This window comes from Phoxinus phoxinus, assembly GCF_949152265.1.
Source record: "Phoxinus phoxinus genome assembly, chromosome: 5".
Taxonomy (NCBI): Eukaryota; Metazoa; Chordata; class Actinopteri; order Cypriniformes; family Leuciscidae; genus Phoxinus; species Phoxinus phoxinus.
The window spans coordinates 15346279-15369169 of record NC_136880.1 but is presented as its reverse complement, the minus strand read 5'-3'; the positions used below and the strand labels follow the sequence as shown (position 1 = coordinate 15369169).

Genomic DNA, 22891 nt, shown 5'->3' with positions numbered 1-22891 from the left:
GATGTAGCAAAATACTGCCATACACACTAATCCAATCCTTACAGCTAATGAGATCATGTTCGTAAGCAACGTGCGCATACATGTGCTATGATCTGTCAGCGCAGAGATCCTAGACTAAATTCAAAGCAAAATAATATTGTAATAAACAACAGCACAATTTACTGTGCCATCTTATTGGTTTCCCTAAGATATTTCAGTTTCTTCTCTCATGCGCATTTATATTTTGTGCAAATGTCAAAGGGCTCCAAGCCAATAGTACCAAAAGTGTAAATTACTCCCATTTTACGTTATTTCGGTTGTCAGTGTTCCTCACTGCCCAAGTGTGACTAAGATCCTGCCGTTCTCTTTATAGTCTCTTGGAGAGTTGTGTCATTTTCCCCGCATTATTAATGGCATATTCCAAATTGCAGCTTAATTTAGCACTGGCTGCTCTGGAAGATCCCTGTCTCTGGGAGCCGATTTAGTTGATTTACATGACTGAGAGCATTTCTGATGGGTGATTCAGTGTGATCAGAGGTTTCTGACAGCACAGAGGGAACAACCTCAGAGCAGAACTGAACATCACTAGAGCTCCACAACTGCAAATAAGCAGATAGCAGAGTGTCTATCAACCTGATCTGAGAAAGTGGCACTTTATAATTTATCGGTTAAAAAAAGCTGTATTGATTGAAAAAGCAACACCTAAACCCCTGGAACAAGAGCTTGTATTTTCAACTGACCAAATTGTACATTTATTTGGGTAGCTGAGGTGGTTAACACGCTACTCATAATTTTAGCTATGAATCAGAGTAAAGCTGGGTATTGTGGCAAGTACAGTTATTTTTATTAAAATAACATTTGGGCTGTTACTGTGGTCAAGATTGTTCAGACTGTTCCAGGAGCTAAGCTTCATTACAAAAAAAAATACGTAAAATAATTTCCTTCAGATGAACATGCAAGTACTTCCTGAGAAACCTAATTAAGCACAATTCTCACCACTTGTCCAACAATGAGACATAACAGGCTTGACAATTAAACTTTTATTCAAAGCCATTTATTTTTAATCAAGTTCTTTTTTGAGTAAAGGTGAGTAATATATCACCAACCTAATCAAGCATTTGTCATAATTGCAAACCTCTTTGGCAAGCCTAAAATAAATGCGCACAGCTCCACCCTGTGGACTAAATCTATAGCCCATGGACCTATCTAATGCTATGAGTTTGTGCTTGCATACACTCTACTATTATCTCTATTTCACAAATGTGCGTATGTTTTACGTGAGTTGACACAAGATATTACAACTAAGAGGAAAAAGTAATTGATCTGCTCTCTTTTGATTGCTGTCAGAAACATGCATGTACAACCACACACACACATTCATGAGATGCTGGACAAGCCTTTCTTCACGTCAATGAATTGTATACATTGATTTGGGCTTTTCAGTATGTAATGCCAAATAAAACCAGGAGAGGGAAGCAAATGAATACAAAAGCCTTACCTAAAGTGTCCAGTGACCAAACTAACCAGCCGTTTAGAAATGTAATCCAGCAGATCATTCATACTGATAACACTCTCACTGTATCTCAGGGTACAAGATTTCTCTGTCTAGTTTCCCTGTAATTTGGTGGTGTCAAGCATGCTGTGCTTAAGCAGAAAATCTAGGCAGATTCGAACGGGGGGTGGGTGTAAACGTTTTATATGTGAAGAACTTAAATTATAACCTCAAGCAATCAAACAAGTTCAGAAAAAGTGGACCATGTGTTTCTTTGTAGCATGACAGTTACAAGCAGAATTAGAAGTCTTGCGTGTGTGATGTTGCTTAAATGTTTTATACATATTTAAAGGCAAGAACCCATTCAGGGGCATTTTTGCAATTGTGGTCGCATTTTGTTTTTATTTTGGTGACGTTTTTACCCCATGAAATGTAACATTTTCAGTTTATTTACCAGAAAACAAACAACAGATGCTTAAACAAAAGCAGTTAACCTGTTTCACAAAAAAAAAAATGACAAACTCTGAAGTGTTGCACATTGCACATAACTTGTTTACTCTTGCTCTGTTGACTGAAGGCATGAAGACTTGCTGATCACAGCTGGAATTAATCAACATCTCCCAAAATGCATCTACACTGCACAACAGTAGTTTAGTCTAAATATATTTTCAGTCACACGCAGTAATTGTCAGTCAAATGCAACTGAAATGGTCACAATGTAGAGCCTCGACTTAAGAACGCGTTTCCAAGCATGATGATGAACGGTCCCATCTGAGCATGGTTCAGTACGGTTCAATTACAAACCGGTCCCAGCCCGGATGACGAGATCATCCTCCAAAGTGCAACTCGCCAGCTCGTGTGTCACTGAGGTAATGCACGCTCTAATCCTGAATTTGTATCACCACAGTGGAAAAAGAAGGATAAATATGCCAACTGGCCCAGAACAGAATGATTTCACAACTACAAATTATTTTGATTTCACAACTACAACCGTCCGGGCCGATGGTCAAAAAGAGTCTTGTGTCACAAATAATTGAAAAAAAATTAAATCACAAGAACTTCTCTTTGCCAACCCTGCTTTTTTCATTTTTAGGATGGTTTAGAGTGAATAAGCAATTAATTATTTCTAGCTTTAAACTGGTAAAGCATATACACACAAAGAACCGCTATGATCCCCAGACCGAGGGGCACGTCTGATAGGGAGCAACAAATCCCATGACTGTTCTCACAATGAATCTGTTTGTGAGCAGATCTGAGAGCAGTAAAGACATTTAAGTAGTCTCTGTGGAGGTGACAGCATCTGCACTGAACAGGTCTCATGAGAGGAGTCCTCCATCCCATTCAAACTCCCATGATACACACACCACTTCTCTGGCAAACAAAGGAAAGCTTCCCCCTCTCCAGTCCCATCAGGCTGACATTGTATTTTGAAATGCTGAAAGATGATATGAATGAACACAGTAAAACTGACATAAAGAATAAATGGGCTGGGGCCTCGTGTATAAAACTTTACGTAGATTTCATCCAAAAAGTGTGTGTACGCACAAAAGCCAGAACGTGTGCAAAATTCCCTTTATAAAACCCAGTCAGCGGAAGATTGTGTGTACATGCATCTCCACCCCGTCTCCTCCCCGAAATAACCATTACAACACCTTACAACACCTAGTTTTACTGTGCATATCCTCATCTGCACATCACATCCATATGCATATTCATTACTCTCCATGCTGTCCAAGTTGCTCCAAAACAGTGCCGTTAAAAAAAGTGATGACCTCTTCTTAAATATAACGGGGGGGAAAACATCCTCCACCTAGAGCGGCACGATAAATTACTAAAAGATCGCGATCTCATTCCTAAAGACCACGATTCAATATTTAACGGAAAAAAAAACTTTTAGGAAGCAGTTACTTCACTCCTCACCCCATGTGGTCTAAATTATTATCAGTGCCGTTCCTTTGTGCTCAATTTGTGCCGCTGAAATGATTTATTTCGGTTGATTTATTACCGGTTTTGTGCGATTTAGACTAAATGGGGCGGAGAGTGGCATCACAGCTCCCGAATTATATTTGCTGTATCTGGGGAAGGGAAATAGTTACGGTACAGTGTTTGTTTTAACAGCACAAACAGAGCACAAAACGAATGGAGAAGTGACATCACACAATCAAAAAATAATGTTCAAACTCTGAAACACTAAACCAGCACAAATGTTTGTTTTTGCGGCAAACATATTTTTTTTCACGAATATATGGTTTGACCTGAAGAAGGACAGACGCAGGTAATCGCTTGCGCTCAGTCGATCTCTCTCTCTCTCACTCACTGTCTGTTTAGTGCAAATCTACAGAGCCTCTGTACAAATAACAATGGTACACAGTCAAGCCAGTTGGTGGAACTTGTTATCATTATTAATTTATTTAACATTCAATACAAGCTTGAAGTGTAAAACAAGAAGGGTTATGCGGTTGCTTGCATTCCTCTACGGTTGGCGTTGGCTTGTCAGTATTTCGGTATTACAATATTGCGGTTATCGTGACAGCCCTATTTGTAATGTTACATTAAATTGCTAAAAATCATTTAGTATCCTTGTCTTGATTTAGAATCACTGCAATGTTTTAAAAAAAAAAATCATTTAACAACGAGAGGACCAAAGAAAAGAAAAGTGGACAGTGAGTGCAGAGTTGAAGAGTGGACAGCTAAAAAAATTTTCATCGAAGTCTGATCAAAGCCTGTACGTCTTATTTGCCAAGAAACCTTTGTGGTTTTTAAAGAATACAATATCAGTAGCCACTTTTCCACCAAGCGCGCTAACTATGCTAGCAACCAGTAAGCGCAAGAAAGGACGGATACTGCTCAGAGGTTATCAGCCAATTTACAGGCTCAGCTATATATTTTTCTTCGACAAACTACTATTCAGTCAAGCACCGAGGGAAGTTATTTGCTGGCATTCAAATTAGCAAAGGCCAGCAAGCCTTTCTCCGAAGGGGATTTTTGAAAGAATGCATGGCAAGTCTCTTGTGTCCAGAAAGCAAAAATACATTTGAACAAATGAGTTTATCACGCAGAACAGTGACTCGCCGTATTCAATTAATTGACGAAGATTTGGCCAGCGACTTAAACCAAAAAAGCTGAGCCATTTAAAGGGGTGGTTGAATATGATTTCACTTTTCTAACTTCAGTTTAGTTTTAGCATAAACATCTGCAAATGTACGACGCTCAAAGTTCAAAGCAAAGGCAGATATTTTCTTTTAAAGAAATTGCTTTTTAAGGACTACCACAAACGGCTGGTAGGGACTACACGACATTCCTCCCGGGTTAGTGACATCACCAACCCTAAAATTTACATAAACCCGCCCCCGTAAAACGATTTATAGATTATCTAGACAGAATTTGCTAATCAATGACTAGAAGATCACACATAAGCTACATAAATGTATCAACTAACCATTCAGAAAAGTTGTCTACATGTTGTCACTTCTTGAGTCTCTCCATCTTTGTCTGACTTGAACGGTTTGAACATAAAAGCCTAACGTTTTTTAAATCAGTTCAGCGCATGTCTGTGTGAGGTAAAAGGACACAAGCTGTTGAAGCTCCGCCCTCTGTGCCGTGTTCGGGAGCAGCAGCTCATTTAATGAAAGTTTTTGAGCTAAAACTTCACATACACACTCTGGGGACATCAAAGACATATTTTACATCTTGTGAAAAGGGCATTATACCTCTCCTTTAAGTTCTATGCGTTAGTTAGCACTGGACGAACGTAACGACATCAAATAGACCGTGCAGCTCTTATTTTTTATCAGAGGGATTAATGATAATTTTGAGATCACAGAGGAGTTTTTAGCCATGGAGTTCATAAAGAGGACAACACGAGTGGTCTTGTATGACAGGTTGTCTGGTGTCATCGAGAGACTGAAGTTACCATGATGTAATCTTGTGAATGTCACTACAGATGGATCGGCAAATTTAACAGGAATAAACGTCGGGATGCTGAAAAGAACCCAGGTTAAGGTAAAAGAGGAAAACCCAGACTCAAACGTCTGTTGGTTGAGTTTGGGGAAAGCATGTCAGCGAGTGTGAGAGCTCAAAGGGGAGATAAGCTTAGTTTTTGAGTTAATGGATGAGGCTGATGATTTTGAACCGAGCGACACAGAGTGGCTTTGTGATATTGCGTACACTGTGGACATATTGGCACACATGAATGTGCTGAACGAGAAGCTACAAGGGAAATATCAATTTGTGCATGGCATGTGTACAAATGTGAACGCCTTCAAAGCCAAATTGACTTTATTCTCAAGACAAATTTCGAACTAGGGCTGGGCGGTATATCGAGTTTGTACGATATCGATATACAGTATTTTTATGAAACGATATGGAATGGGCAATACCGTTTATATCGATACAGAAGTTTGATACGAGCACATCTGAAAAATAGTGGAGGACGCAGTGTGAGCTGCTGCAGGGAAAGTACAATTTGTTCTAAACATGACAAGCTTATATTAAGGGCTTCAAAATAACTGGTAAGATATAGTTAACCAGTTTAAAGCAGCTTGCCCTGTCCGATGCTCTGGCAGATACTGTTGCTGACTGACAGATAAATAGGCTACTTGCGCTGTTTAATGCGTTTGAGATGTGGTGCTTTCCTCAGTGCTTTACTTACATTTCACAGGTATATTCTCCATCTGTAAATGTTAGAAAGGCAAACAAATGTGTCCATTTCACTGTCAGGAGAGGACGAGCTTCTGCAAGTGAATCTACGCTAAAATTCAAAGCTTCCGTGAATGAGCGCCACCGCCGTGCACTAAACAGACAGAGCACAATAGAATAGTAGCGCAATAATTCGGAATAATATATACATATTGCTAAAATATTTGTTGTTGGAGACAATAAATGTGCCATATGTGGAATTTGAAACCTACAAGTATTTTTATGAAAGTGACCATTATAACGGGGTAATCAAATGCAGGCTAATATAATTAGTTTGTGCTTTTGTTTTTATTTTCATTTTTAGTTTAGCCAATTTAAAAACAAAAGCATAATTTTTGTTTTTTGATTGTAATGTTAGAATGTTAGAATGTAATGTGATTTTAACCACCTTTTTGCACATAATATATTGTAAAGCCTACATTACATTCACTATATTTGTTTCCATATCCTTTAGGATATCATTGGGCAAAAAGTGAATCATTTTTTTTTTATATATATATATATATATAAATACACTTTCTTTATCCAAATAGAAAAACATAGAAAGTACCGAGATATATATATCGTATATCGCCATTTAACCAGAAAATACAGAGATGAGAGTTTTTGGCCATATCGCCCAGCCCTATTTCAAACAGCACATTCGCTCATTTCTCCACACCAGCGACGCTGAAAGAGGTCCGTCAACATGCAAAGAAATACAGCAAATCACTGGACGAAAATCACTGACGACCTGCACAGAGAATTTTGCCGTCGATTCTCTGATTTTGAAAAAATTGAGAAGTCAGAACTTCAGCTGGTGTCCTCTGTTACTGGAATCTGTAACAGCGCCGCAGGAGTTGCAATTGGAACTGATAGATCTTCAGCGTGGCTCCGTCTTAAAGGAGAGGTTTGAAGTTTTATACTTCACTAAACGAAACCAAGTTTCCAAACATCCGACAGTTGGCACAGAAGAGGCTGGTGTTGTTTGGCTCTACCAACAGTACGTGTGAGCGCAGACATTCAGTGTGATGATCAACAACAAAGAGCGCCAGATCCCAGTTAACTGATGAACACCTGAGATCTGTCCTGAGAATTGCCACAACTAAACTGACACCAAACTCCGATGCGCTGGCACAAAAAGGTGATCAACAACACTGTTCTCACTGAAACTGAACAAGGTAGGCAGGTAGTCTTTACTTTGTAGGTATTGAGTTTCACATGTCATTTATATTAGTTCTGCATACAAAAAAAAAACGTACAAAGGGTAGATTTCTATATTTGCGTGGAGTTTAAAAGATTTAAATAAGTTATTCAATTCAATTGTGAATTTTTTTTTTTATTAAGCAAATATTCTGCAAACGAGGCTCATGAAACCTAAGCAGTCATTACTGAATGGGTGTTTCAATATGTAGTTAAAGATAGACACAGATTTTTTATAATGACAATTATTTATATCAGATAAATATAAGTCTGCTAAAAGTTTTTGTCAACTTTGAGGAGTGTTTTATAAAGATAGCAGACATGGTCTAAAAGCCAAACAATTTCAAATTTGATTTCATAGGGTCTTAAAGACTCCGATTCACTTTTTATTTAGTTAGACACAGCATTTGTAGAATTACTGTATGCACTACTGTATTCTTATTATAGATGAAGACAAAACCTTGGAGCAAAATCTTGTAAAAAAAAAAAATACATTTAAAAAAGTGGATAATATTAAGAGCAAAAATAGATCTTAGGAGACAATGGATAGAGATCAACATTTCCGTCAGGACTGACCAATGGCCCGGGATAGCGTCAAAGATGCCAGTACTGTGGCATCACAAAAGTTTATCATTTGCACAATTCTTGTCAATTTAAACATTCAAGCACAAGAGACGTGAAAAATAACTCAATTTGGTACTCACGTTTAGTCTGAGAAGTGTGCGCACAGAAAACCAACTCTCAAACATGCGAATTGAGTGCTTTTTCCATGTCTTTATACACTTGAGCGGTCACATATAGAAAATATGTTGGCGCGTGTCCTTGTTAACACTGTCGATCTTAAAGGTGGTCTAAGTGATGTTGGGTGACGTCACTTCTTGTTGATGTTTGAAGTATTGTCAAACAAAACGGAGGCTAGCTCGACCCTCCCTCCCCCTCATCCGCTCACTAACCCCCCAAACCCCACCCCCAAATCATTCTTGTCTGTGATTGGCTGGAACAGTTTGTTATGTTTCGTGGTGCGGGTTGGCCCAGTTTGTTTTTGTTGGTGTTTGTGGAGCCTGGGCTGTCTACAGAGACCACGTATTTTTTTACAGTGTGTTCAGGGGACAGGCAGCTAGCGGATAGTGAGGAGATGTTTGCTGTATGTGACAATAAATGTTTTGGCCTAAAAAACACGTGACATCGCTTAGAGCACCTTTAAGTGAGCATAAACAGATACTGTAAGTTGATGCGTTTTTCTGTTTGGCCACGTCTATTGTAGCTTTATATTATTAGTAACAGAAAGGCAAACACTATAATACTTTCATTCATCGTAATTACTGTCAGCATTCAGCAAATATGCATTTTTATGATTTAAACAAATATTTGAATATCTAATACACATTTAAACTTGTATACAAGTTTTGTACACAAACCTTGCAGTCTTAGTCGAATCCAGTAGGTCAGATATTCTGGAGTGCGCATCTGTAGCCTGCGTCACAAGTTACGGTATGCAGGGCGGTCCGTCTGTGTGAATTGAATGCGATCGACAAACTTTGAACCCTTGATTTCAAACTATGCTACGTTAAATTCAGTTCCCACTGTAACATATTCATGTCATTTTCACTGTGTGCTGTATGTAAAATTTGTGTTACCTTGTCTTTATTTGAAAAAATATAATTCCCAGTGCAAACATGATCACAAACTTAGGCTACAAGATTACGGAGTTGGTAAGTGTTTTGGCAAGCTTTTTATTCCTATTTTTTCCAAACAATTTCTTATTTGAGAAAAATACTGTAACTTGGTTACAGAATCAGGTTGCCGCCATCTAAAGTAAGTCGGTTTAATTTATTCAATGTTATTTAAATGTATTAAATATTAAGATATATATATATATATATATATATATATATATATATATATATATATATATATATATATATATATATATGTGTGTGCCGTTCAAAATTTTGGGATCAGTGCGATTTTTTTTTTAAGAGAACCATATGAGGGCTTGAGCCCCTGCCCCTTTAAAGCTACACTGTGTCATTTTTTTTAGTTGATTCTTAGCAAAAAAACACTTTGTTCTTTCAAAATGATATGTGCTTACTTCTAACTAATCAAGTATTCTCGTAAGCGTAGAATCTGCCATTTATAATACATACGGGTGAGCTGCTCGAATGGCGTAAGCCATGTTGCGCCTCCATCTTGAAAATACATTAGCCAAAGAGGGACATACCTGGAAATTCAAGCTTCGCATTTAGCGCTTTTACACTCAGTGGCACCACGACGGATGCGAGTGTCCACAGTAGGAGTTAAAACGCCCACAGGATGGGAGGGGCTAGAAAGTAATATTCAGTTGGTAGTCATATATATAATTTCACCGCTAGATGGGAGTAATTCTACACAGTGTAGCTTTAAAGGATTAGTTCACTTTAAAAAAAAATTTTGCTGATAATTTACTCACCCCGATGTCATCCAAAATATCCATGTCTTTCTTTCTTCAGTCGAAAATAAATTACGTTTAATCTGTAATTTCATACTTTTAATTGAATGTATCATTATGTGTTGTCTTGTTAAATACCAATTAAATACCAATAAAAAAATAAAAATATAAAATAAATTAAGTTTTTTTGCCATTGAAGTCCATTCTGTGTAGAAAAATCCTGGAATGTTTCTCAAAAACCTTAATTTCTTTTCAACTGAAGAAAGAAAGACATGGACATCTTGGATAATTTTTTATTAAAACAATTGTTTTAAAGTGAACTAAATTTGCCAGTGAATCCAGAATTTGTATAGCTATATCTTTAACGTTATTGTTATCGTCCTTGGTGTGAACGGGCCTTTACTCCATCAATTCAGTGATGACCAGTAGCTTCTTGGACTCAAAAACAGCCGAGTATTTTTAGATGAAGAAATACTGTGTTCCCTTCCAGCTTGATATCTCAGAGCCACTAAATGCATAATTCAGCATAAAAGCACAAGGAGAATAAAAAAGCTTGGCATCTTCACCATCATGCATAAAAATGGCAAGAGTAACAGGGACCTGAGACATCAGCTATGTGGCAGAGTAAAGCAATTCACGTTTAGATGACAATGGTGCCTCCTACGTTTATCTGAATCTATTAATGCTGGGAGACCTCTCAAGAAAGACAAAGATGATGAATATTTTAAAGAAGTGATTAGCGCAGACTGTAATGCCCAGAGGAGAATGGTCCATTTCTGAACCAATGAGTCATTCATTTGCGTGGATTGAGATAATGTGTAGCATGACATTTGATGCAGGCTACGCTACAACGACTTCCACAGTGCCGTACTACACCATATTTAGGCGGTGTGCACGCGCACACACACACACACACACACAACTGAGCTGAATTACTTGTGTCTGTTTAATTCTTCAGGCCAGTCTATGGCTAGTTTTTTATTACAGAGCTCTTTTCCACTGCTAAGCTTAATAGGCCTGTAGACTTAATAAAAGCTGCACTGTAAACTCTGACCCTGATTCAAACGTTTCAGAGTGCACAATGTTGACAAGCAAATATCATGTGGACGCTAGGGTGTCAGTACCTTCATCAGAAAGCAAATAAAATGTTTAAGAGGAAAGTTTATGGAGGAAAAACCTCCGAATCACATGATACTGAATTCTGATAAATGTATAAGGTGTAAATAAAAGTGTTTTCTGAGGCAATGAGAAAGCCAAAGTTTTTTTTTTCCTGACTTTGCCTCCTGGTCCTGGGTGAAGTCGATGCAAAGCCCACATGGAAATCTATGTGCTTTTAACTGCAAGTCTGACATGCCCTGAGGCTGGCACCAACCAGAGGAGACATGAGAATGAGCAGTCATGCATGCAGAAAACATGCAGTCGCTCCACACGGCTGGAGCCGTCCTCTGTGAAGCCTCGCAGTCTAAACGAGGGGAAGCGACCGAAAGAGAGAATTCCCACACAGGGACACAGACGCTGCTCTCTTGAGCAGAAATAGCCTCATCCGCAACATTTCTGACAACACAAGCTCATAGGTTATTCATCAGTTTACTTCGAAATGTCATTTGTGGAGTCTATATTTAGGGATGATGAATTTTAAGTGTATGCTGTAGCTGAAAAAAAATTGATCAGAGTAAACAGTACAGAAATTAAGTAAACATTCAGCGATTTGTGTGTACAGTTCAGTGCAAAACGTTACTCGCGCTGAGCCAGAATTCAGCTAGCACTGCAATACAACTTTACTTACATAGTCATCAAAGATCAAGCTTACAGTCAAGATGTGCTTCATTCATTCAAAATGTTGCTAATGAAAAAAATAATGAAAATGTACTCTTCCCACACCATGTATGATAATATAACAGAAAACAAGTACTACACATCAGACGCGGTCACAATGACCGCCTCATACTGTCCAGTTTCCCAAACCAAGACACTTTGACACACACAATGCAGCATTTTCAAATATAATAATATACTGGCTCAAATCATATGAAAAACGTTTTATTACTACAAAAAGTTCCACAAATGAACACAATATTCAATATGCTTACTGTTCATATATCGTTGATAAATAGTCCAATATGAATCAAACAATAGGCATCATTTCAGCCCACAGTTATGAGACAGTACTAGAGATCAAAGACAAGACGTCAGCCTCATGAAGGTCAAGATAAGTGACAGAAGACCCTTGAGATAAACGGCAAGGGAAAGACTTGCATACAAAACACCAGATATTGTCAAGACGTCCAGCTGCCATCTTTCTTTCTTCAAACAAATCAGCAGAAAAAGAGCAATTCAGCATTGCGTGATCAGTCTATGAACAGATATAATGGCATAAAGTACTGTAATGGAGGAACTGAACTACAGCCCGGTGAGAAACGCAAAAGTGCAGAAGTTTCATGACATCACACCAGTGGTAATATAAGCAGCCCTTTTGGACAGCACGTCCCTTAAGCTTTGGGTATTGTTGGTACATGTGGATGCTTGGAAAGAAGATGTCTCTGATAGTAAGTCTCAATGGCTGCCTCTGGATCATATGGGCTCAGTAGCTCTGCTTGGCAGAAAGGAGAGCACTGAGGCTCAAAATATGGGGACGATATAAATCATATCTGGATGGAAGGAGCTTAACATAAACAGCATTGTCTTAAACTTGAGAAGATGACCTAAAACCAAACGCTTCAAGATGCTAAGGAAAGCCAGATAACCAAACAGGTGCTGTGCTGCTGAGAATTGGTCAAATCAGGGCCGGCCCGCGGCATACAATGTTAAGAGCGCCGTCCATCCATTGGGGTGCCCATATGAGTGAAGTTTTTTTTAGGGATGCGCCGATCCCATATTCAGTATCGGTATCGGCTCCGATACTGCCATTCTTGCCGGATCGGGTATCGGTCAGACGAGGCCGATCCAAATCCGATATTGTGCGTATACTATTCTGTGCTATTGTTAAGCCCCACAAAAGGCACAAAAACATTATAAAGCACCATAAAGTTGTCGTGCACTATATTATAAGTGTTCTGTAGCCATTATATAGTATAATGTGAGATATAAATTAATATTTAAGTCATTAAATTCAAGATCACGTACACTTTTCCCTCCGCTGCGGCTGTCAGTCATTCTCCATTCAGCATCAAACAGCGCGTCGCGTTCGGTACGACAGTCAACACGATGAAAAACTCTCTCCAAGATGATTCAATGTTACTATAATTATACTTGATCTGTAGATATAGAGGTCTATGGTTTTGCATTAAACAACTTTATCTTGCCGGACTTTATTGCTGTACCTTAACTAAGTTACTTTCTACCGGGTCTGCTCACAACACTGGAGTCAGAGCACTATAGCAGCTAACTGTTCTTCACGCGCACAGTAACTGACATTTAAAACTGTTAAAAGAAAATAATAAATAAACTATTGCTTAGATAGATACTGTATACTCTAAGCATCAATATGTCTTTCCTTCGTGCTTTGAACTCTTCAATGTGGACTCGACGCGCTGCGCGCTGTGACTCATGTTGCTTCAAGCGCATCATTCTGCGCTCGGGATGCGCATAAGCGCTGTGTGCCGCTTTTCATATCAATACAGCGACTGTTCTGTATAGACTGTTCTGTACTATCCATCATGTTGCTGCCTCATTAAACCGCTGTGCTATACATTTAAAACATGTCTCAATTTTATAGTAGGCTATAAAATAATTAATATTTTTGATTTTTGTTATCTTGTTTTTCATGAATGTATTTTACAACAATACAAAGAGCAATGTGTAACGTTTTACCAGATTTAGTGTTACACTTATTCTCATATTTGTTCCCCACTAAATGTTTTTTCATGTTCAGAATTAATACAATTATTGTGCACTTGTGATTTTTCTAGACTAAATTTTACTGCTTAATTATCCACTATTCTAGTTTAATTTCCTATTTGCAGTGCAAATAGCATCCATTAAACATCCTGTGCAAATTTTGCACTTTAATTTTGAATGTCAACAAGTTTAAGCTACTGAACTTTTTATTTTATTTTGCACTTGTTGCTCTGGTGCTGGTTTAATAAATCACTAAACTTGTGAATACATTGTTTGTCATTTTGTTTTACAAGGCTAAAAAAATATTGTTTAAGTTGAGCCTGATATCTTGCAAAGTAATGCATACAGCTTATTAAGTAATTTAGCTCTTTTAACATTTTACCTTTGTATCGGATCGGTACTCGGTATCGGACGATATTGAATTGCAGGTATCGGTATCGGAAACAAAAAAGGTGGATCGGAGCATCCCTAGTTTTTTTAATTATTTTTCTTTACGAATAGCCTACTATTTATATAATTAATTCGAAATATTGCACACACACACACACACACACAAAAGAAGCGAAAAACCCCACACTCACAGACTTGAGAAATGGCCGATTTCACATGACTAAATTAGCATTAGCCAGATAGCCTGCAATGTCAAAAAGACCAAAGCCTTCTGGAGCCCAACTAAGCAAATGAAGAAGAGAAGTGGATGAAAAGGGGAATAAAGACAAAGGTAATGAAATTAACAGATTATCTAATTGCATATTAGTTAGACGATGTTAGTAACTAGGCCTACATGATTTGAAATAGATTGCTAACAGAGTTAACGCCAGTTATTTTTACCTTGCCTTAAAATCAGAAGTGATTCGCTATGGGTTTATATAAAATAGAAACATTTTATGTAAAATTCATACATTCTCAGATTCATTCATGGTGAAAACATGAAAAATGTGCCATAGATTAGTGGAAAATTGCTGCCATCTACTGGAAAACAAACACTTTTAAAATTACGTTTGAACATTAAACATTATGCTAGAGACATGCTCAATGGATACAGTTCTGTGCATAAATGCTAGATGTAATTATTCTTATTTGCGATTAGTTTCACCGTCATCACCTTTTTTTCCCTCACGATCACATATCTCTCTCTTAAGATGCAAATATATATTTAGAATCTGTAATCTAGAACTGTAATCATTTTTTGTGCAATAATCTTATTTATACTGTATTTATAATGTATTTTATGTGGGGAGGTTCTAAAATCAAGACAAAGCTATGCCGTTTCTGTGCGAGTTACTGTACGATTAATCGTTAAAAGATTGCGACCTTTGGCCACAAGTGACTGTTAAAAAATGTATTGCGAGAGCACTGAATCATTTAAGAGATTCTTCCAAAAACACTGATCCATCTAATAATAAAACAAGTGAAATCTTTATGAGTTAGTCATTGATTTATTCATTAAAAAAAATTTTTTATAATTAATCAAAAATAATTCTATATTTTTAAAAAGACTGCAGCAACCAACAATTTGTAGTAACCTCTTGTAAATTACATGTTATTTTGTTTAATTGTCTATTCAGAATTGTGATCCCTAAAGAAAGAAAATAAAAAAAGTGATACTCAATAATCCACAATCATGCAGCTGTGTATATGAACACAATAATGATCAGTGGAATTGACTGCCATGCAAGAGGCACCATGTAAAATCTTGCCTATAGGGCAGCAAATTGATCAGGGCAAGCCCTGGGTTAAATACAGGGCAATGGCAGGGACACTGAATAGTGCTCAATCAATACAGGTTTTCAAATGGCAGATTGACATTTGGTTCCCCAATCTCGAATATTTGGTTATATTGTTGGTTAAACAAATGTATTGTTCAAAGAAACAAAAAATAAATGTTATTACTATGAGTATTATTAAGTAGACAATAGACAATAATAACAACAAATATTATTATGAATATTAAAGTAATTAAATTGACTCAGGAAGAGATGATAATACTACCATAACTTTGTAATTAGTGTAGTACTGCTATGTACACAGAAAAAACACGAACTATAATGCAGTAAATGCAATCACTCAGATGGTCTCAGTAAATCACCGTTAATCTGTGCGCTTACCTTGGTAGTAACAATACAAATGCAGTCCATTCTCTCCTATCGGACAGAGACCTCGCGCCTCTCAGCATCTCATTTCGCAACTCTTCTTAACGAGAATCACGCTGAATCCGTTCATAAATGCGGAGCTCGCCGCTACTCCTCAAGGAACGAGAGAAAAATAACAGCCATCCACGTGTTTGTGTTTGCTCTCCATGTTGAACATGCCGATGAAGTTCGAGAGAGAGAGAGAGAGAGAGAGAGAGAGAGAGAGAGAGAGAGAGAGAGAGAGAGAGAGAGAGAGAGAGAGAGAGAGATGCGCGCACGGAGGAGCATCAGCGAGAGCGCGCGCTGCTTCATCCAGCATCTCACTAATTCAACTCTGCAGAGTGAAAACTTTACTTTAACTACTATAAACCAATATATAAAAATATATATAAAAATTTTTTTATCAGAGTGCATGCGCGCATTGGATTCTGTGCAGCAAAAAAAAAAAAAAAAAAAAAAAACCCTTGACTCGCTTTTTTCTTCATGCCAGAATGCTGTTGTCACGATGTCTAATACAGAGATAACAATATCCAGCGGTCCGAGACATCCATATGTCAATCAGCATCAGATAATACAAGTCATAGCGACGAATTTGAATGTCCATGGAGAATTGCGACCCATGAACAAACTTTAATACATTGTTAAAGACCAAATTTGAAAGCAAAAAAAAAAAAAACCTAAATGTCGCTGCATGGTAGGCTACATGATCTCAGAAGATAAATAAAAAAAAATTATAAAAAATTAAAAATTCATATATCTGTTACAATTGTATGATGAATGGCATTGCTAAAACAGACTCTTCAGGATAATCAAAACCTCAGGAATACCTGAACCTTATTATGCTAGTAAAGTGTGTGTAACAATTTCGGAACATTTAAAAATGACACTGCGATATAAATCATTCACAACTAAATGTGCCACATCCTGTAAAGACTGACACCAGAGTACAGATTTGAAAGTGGCTGATCCAGGAGAGAAAAATCCAGACCCTGCACAGAGAAAGTGTTGTGGCAGAACTCAGGCGTGTTCCCAGCAGAAGCGGCCCAACCATCAGTCCCCGGCTCACACACATTTCAACACTGAGCTGACGGTGTAAAAGCAGCCTTTTATAGCACATACTGTAGATTGCCCTGAGATGCAGTGTAAGAATAAATATTTGATGTGCACAGTGATTAGCCCTTCCCTTCAGACACAGCCTCTGCTAGTGCACGCTGCTGTTGCATAAAGCTTTCTGGACCAAAGAAAACAAAAAGAAACACTGGGTAACCTAGTTTCCAACAAAATGGTGCTATGAAGTCAGACCTCGGCCGGTGGAAGCACTTAGAAAACCTCTGACTTGTGAGCTTAACGTTGAAATACACATTCGTGGCAAATATTTTTTTTAGAAATTAATTCAACGTCTTTACACTATTATGAGCTGCTTTTTATACAATGGTAAGTTAAATAAGTCCACGCGTTATATCTGTTAATAGTACAATAAGGAAAAAAAATATGTGTTTGTGCATTTAAAGGGATACTTCACCAATTAGCATTAATCAGTAGAAACCCGGCAGCATTTTCAAATGACCGTGCTTTCCTCCCATATGTCCCCCTGAGACAAGAGATTTCTGTATTGTGTGTCTGGGAAAAAAACTCAATGAGGAAAAAATCGACATTTAGCGATCGTCATCGGAGACTTTTCTGGCCAGAGGCTAGAGACCACAGCCAGTAGTAGGAGCTAGTGCCGCATGTTTTCAACCCGCCCATAGAGGAGGATCTCACACACAACTAAATCGTCGCGAAGACTCACGATAAAACGGCGTCTTTTCAGATTTGAGTCAACTAGTAGCCAAGTTGTATAATTTCTTCCGATACTGGCCTCTGTAACCGGTAGGCGTGGCTTGGGAGTGGCCTCGTAGGGCAGTGAAGCAAGTGCATTCTGGGAGTTGATCCACATGAGCCAGAAATACATTTTCTGGCTTTTCTCAGTCTAGAAGGCACCAACTTCTAAAATAATTTCACATTTCTACTACATAAATGACGCAATTTAAATACACATTCATCTTTCCAGCTGTGAAATATCCCTTTAAGTTTTATCTTATTTTTCACCACACTGACCTGGATTTAAACTGACATTATTTCGGCACTCTACCTTCTAAACATTAGGTGTGTTTGGTTGAAGACCGGCAGGCTGTCGGGGTGTGGAGCAGCTCCAGTCGGTGGAAACAACCAGTGCTGTGGAAAGTTGCTTTAAAACATTGCGTTACTCCCTAAAAAAAGTTACTAATTGTGGTAGTTACATTTTATGGAAAATAATGTGTTACATTACTTTTGGGTTACCTTTTTTCACCTGTGCAGGGCTTGCTGGTTTGTTTGTTTTTAACAAAAAAAAGTTGTATCTTTGGCAGACATAAAAGGTCCTTTCATACCCAGGGCCAGATTTACTAACAGCTTGAGCCAGCGCAAAACCCCTTTTGCTGTTAAAGAACTACTGTCAGGATTTACGCATTACCAAAATTAGCACTGAGAAGGCGTGGACAGGGTTATTTTTGCAGCTGACCTTTCAGATGCACAATTTATAGTAGAGTATTAAAGTGAATAATAATGCAAGGTGATTTACTAATGTTTGCGCTAGTCAATTTACTGGTATTTGCTTCCATTATTTAGCGCACAAAAAAGCCTGTGTTAAACCAGACGCTAATTTGCGCAGCTCTTGGTGGATTGAGTCATTATGGAAATGATCCGGCTGCGTCTGGTTCTTTACTGTCAGTGGATCACTTCTGATTTCTCTCAACATGGGGGCAGGTAGTGTTAGTCAAAAGTGGTACTTGTAAAAGCAATGCGTTACTTTACTCTTTTCTTGAAAAAAGTAAGCTGATTCGTAACTTGCGCTTCCTCTCAAGACTGCCCACAATTAGCCTTGTTTTAAAGTAATGACACAAACCTCTTAGCCTCTCAGAATATAAATGCATCATAAGATTCATAACGGTCTAAAAAAAACTTCTCCCATTATGGACCCTTTTCACATTACCAAGTTTAAAACATAGAAGTAAACAATACATCAAATATTTCTATAGATGTACATAGGACATCATACCAAATGTTATTTTTGTGTTTCCATTTTTTCCAGCGGTAAATCGCATTTCTATGACTTTGGAAAGATGGATTGTGGCAGTCAAAAGAGAAACATTTACAGTCACTAGCTCAGCAGCTGCATTAGAAACTCCCTCGCAAGTAATATAACACAAAGTAAAGTGTTATAAATGTACATAAAAAAAAAATACAAATATTAAAAACGTTTCCGATGTTAAATAAAAGTGTGTGTAATGAGTCCATCTCCATAGTGAAATTGTTTGATAACAGTTACAATCATATTCTACACGAAGACAATGCCAAAAGTGAACAACATAAAATACACATTTTGCTGATACATATATAAAAAACATTAAATCATACAGTCCATAAATAAGAGATTTAAACACACATTGGAAAACGGGGATTTTTAAACTTACAACACCAAATTGACATTTTCACAAGCTTAAACAGACTGATTTTATGAAACTATTATATTAAACAGCACAATTTAAAAATCCAATTCCACAAATCATTAGTAAAAGTTATCAGCTATATCGTGTCACATTTTGAACGTTATGAATTTAGTGCTGCAAACACATTTTGAATAAAGTTTCAGCTTTGTGAAAATGCAACCCACAGCTTAGCTACCAGAACTTGGTATCCCACCGATAATGCTATGACCAGACCCATGAGGCGAGCCTAAATGAATGGGGCGCAGTGACCCATGAACGGCCCAGACATGCGGCCATGGGGGATGCCCAACCCACCAGACCCGTGCCGGTGTGATACTCACTTGGTCCAGCTCACTGTGGGAGGATTTCGCTTTAGCGAGCACAAGAAGGATTTCATTTAGGAGGGGAGAGTCCTGAGAGTGGCCATTTTATTAACACAGAAAGAAACAAGAGGGAAAAGAGAAAGGACATTGAAATACACAAGCAGAGGTGCGAGTTAGATTTATTTAAAATGACCTACATTACACTAGTATGAAGTTTAAAAGCTTGACGCTAATTAATATTTTGTTTGTATAAAACAAAATATTAGAAAGCCTTGTAACTTAAGTTAGAGTTGAATGAGAAGAATTATTCTGAATAAGACATTATTGCGTTAATGGTATAACAGATTTTTCAGGCTCTGGCAGTTCAAGCCTCAGATTTACAGGTTTTCTAAGCAATATTTACAGTAGCAGAACAAGTTTAGAGAATCAGATCGGCTTATTGGCTAACTCACTTATAGAAATGTAAACACCATTTGGCCTTAAGACACTGGTCAGTCTGAGAATGTTGTTACTGAGATATTAGTCAATCAGTTGACTTCTTTTTTCCCCAACTGAGCTAATGACTGGATCCAATAATCTGTTCTTTTATAAATATACTCAAAGTGAGTGTTCATGTTGTACACATCTACACACTGCAGGCAGGTGGTGGTGTTGTGACGAACAGACTGATGCAAACTACACCGACACTGTTTACACAATGTTTGTATGGTAAGACACCAAGAATGTAGTCTGACAAGTCACTAACTAACATCACTATTGTTATTACAAGCGGTCAATTCATCTAATTGTGTAGGACTCTGAGAAGCTGGGCACAAAGCATGTTTTTTTTATTTCTTTTAATAGATCTTTTTAGTTTGTTCACAATTGTCAGATGTTACAGTTGAGCAAAACTTGTTCAGTAACCTTTAGTAAAACAAACTGTATCCTCACTTACAAGACCCAACAAGACTATTGCGCTTTACATTATGGGCTGCACTTCAGGTTTGGGGATGTTCCACTCAAAAAGAGACAAACAAATCATTTCAAATCATAAGTTTGAGCTACAAATAATCCTTATCCGACAGTTTGACTGAATGAGCCGTAAAATTTCCTTCATGTCCTATATGAGGTGTCATGGTAACAAGAATATGTATGGCAAGAGTCAGTTGCTGAATTCTTTTCCTCCTGATTTTTTTCTTTTTTTCCTTTGTATTCCACTGTAACATTATCAAAATAGACAACATATACTGCGCATTTGTGGTCTGCTCTACCGATTTAATTTATGATATATCCCATGAATAATTCACAGGAATTAATCAAAATTGTCTGCCCAAATCCTCATGTCTCTTTACAGGTTTGTTTAAATACAATATCTATTGTCTATTAAAATGCCGAAAATCCCTTTGAAATATTATTACTCAATGCTCCAGTTAATGCACATTTTTTATTTGATTTTTAAATGTATATTGCTGCGGAAATAATCGATATTTTGGGGTTATTAATGGCCTATGCTAGTAATTTGTTGGTGCTCTTACACTTTTACATGTCCTTTTAATATCCGATGGTTGGAGGGTTAGCAGAATAATATCATCTAGTTATACCCAGTTTTTGTAAATGCTTATTGCGCTTACAGAGAAAACTTTTCACTGATTGTCATGGGCGTCATGGGGCGTATGAAAAAGGTAGATAGCTTCTGGAGTTACCTTAGACTGGACAAAGCTCATCTACACAGCAAGTAAACTAAAAATAGTAGTATGAGTGTTTCTTTAACTGTGCACATCAATGGACATTGAGGAGAACACAAGCAAACATCAAGCAGCAAGGTCATCACAAGCAAACATCAAGCAGCAAAGTCTGAAGGTATCTGCTACTCCTAAACTCAAAAAAATGAATGAATTTTCACTGCTTGTTCAGTTTAGTTACTTAAAAAAGGATAATGAAACAATTCTGTGACAACTTATCTATTTGTTGTGCTTTTAGTGATTGAACATTGCTTTCTTTCAGGATATTCTGCATAAGTACATTATTCTGTTCCTCCGCTCAGGGAAGAGAACATCTGCTACTAAAGTATTCAAGCTCACAGACAGCATGCACAGAGACTGCAGTTAGAGCCATGGAGCGTAAAGACTCCTCTGTCACATTTGTTTTCGGCAGCATCACGCACAGCTACTGAGACCGAAACACTCCCCCTGAATCCAGGAGGACAGCGTCTGTGAGTGTGAGGAGTCATTCAGCGAATGATTTCCAGTGGACTCTTTAAGATGGATTACAGTGAATTTCACCAACAATGACTTCTGCGGTAACATGCAAAGCAGGACGTCAGATTCTCAGAATGACTGACTGGTGATTACATAAGAGCGTGTAACAGCAAAAGCACAAGTGCTTCATGTAAGGGAGATATTTCCTTTCCCGTTCAGGGGTGCGTTTCCCAAAAGCATCATTAGTCAACTATGGACGCAAGAACGCTATATCCCATAGTTGCATTTGGGAAACGCACCCCAGAACAGTTACAAATGATGTTTAAGAACAAAAAAGCCCCAATGACAGCATCAGCAGCACAGCATCCTTTCATTTCATATTTAAGACTACCATCTATTCCCAATTATCATGTCAATCATGTCATGTTTGGTTGGTGCTTAGTAATCTAAATGCTGTCTAATTAAACGACCATGTTGTGGCATGACTTGTTTAATGAAAAACAAGCAGTATGACATTTTCTTTAAAAACACCAATGTTTTTACACTGTGAGATGCTAGAAATGTGTTAGCAGAAATGCAAAGTCTAAAACGGCATCACATTGACCTAAAAATCAGACCAGACATTTCTGAGCTCTATTCGGTAATCTAATTCAGAAGATCAGAAACCGGAGCACTCTTACCTCTATGCTGGTGCTAAGGCTGGGCAGGGTGTCTGAAGTCACCGTTGTGCTTTGAATGCTGGAGAAGTCCCACAGGTTCATTGGGGGCATCACATCGGGCACTTTCACCGATTCCCCACATCTCTGATTATCCAATAAGGTCACTTCGTAAAATTCCTGGATATCTGTTAAAAGAGAGAACATGCATTTTCAACAGGGAATGTTTCTGTAATGTCATACCTGAGAGAGATACTAAAAAGGAAAAGCAAGATACAGGGGCCCACAAACTATTTACTGTAGACACTTATGTCACACACATGTATTCAAAGCATAGATCATTGAATATAAATAAATAAAAAAGTTATTTCTGCTATTAATTCTAACCAAGCATGACTGCATGATTTCAGTTCCCCTAAAGTTCACACAGGGCGTAGTTCACCACGTGTTTCTCTAACCTTTGACAACTATAAAGTGCTGT

The 22891-nt window shown here is 37.8% G+C and overlaps 1 protein-coding gene across 50 annotated transcripts in view; it reads right to left on the bottom strand.

Annotated features, from left to right (window-relative positions):
* The window catches only part of dlg1b (discs large MAGUK scaffold protein 1b), a 110716-nt gene that overhangs the window by 75425 nt on the left and 12400 nt on the right, over nt 1-22891 (bottom strand). For 27 of the 50 annotated variants that reach the window (XM_079614340.1, XM_079614308.1, XM_079614309.1 and 24 more), the window contains exon 3: nt 22435-22598. In XM_079614340.1, the coding sequence (XP_079470466.1) occupies nt 22435-22598 (164 nt within the window). Of the gene's footprint in view, nt 1-19595; nt 19668-22434; nt 22599-22891 lie in introns of all 50 variants that reach the window. The other 23 variants (XM_079614348.1, XM_079614349.1, XM_079614350.1 and 20 more) reach the window with 1 other exon arrangement.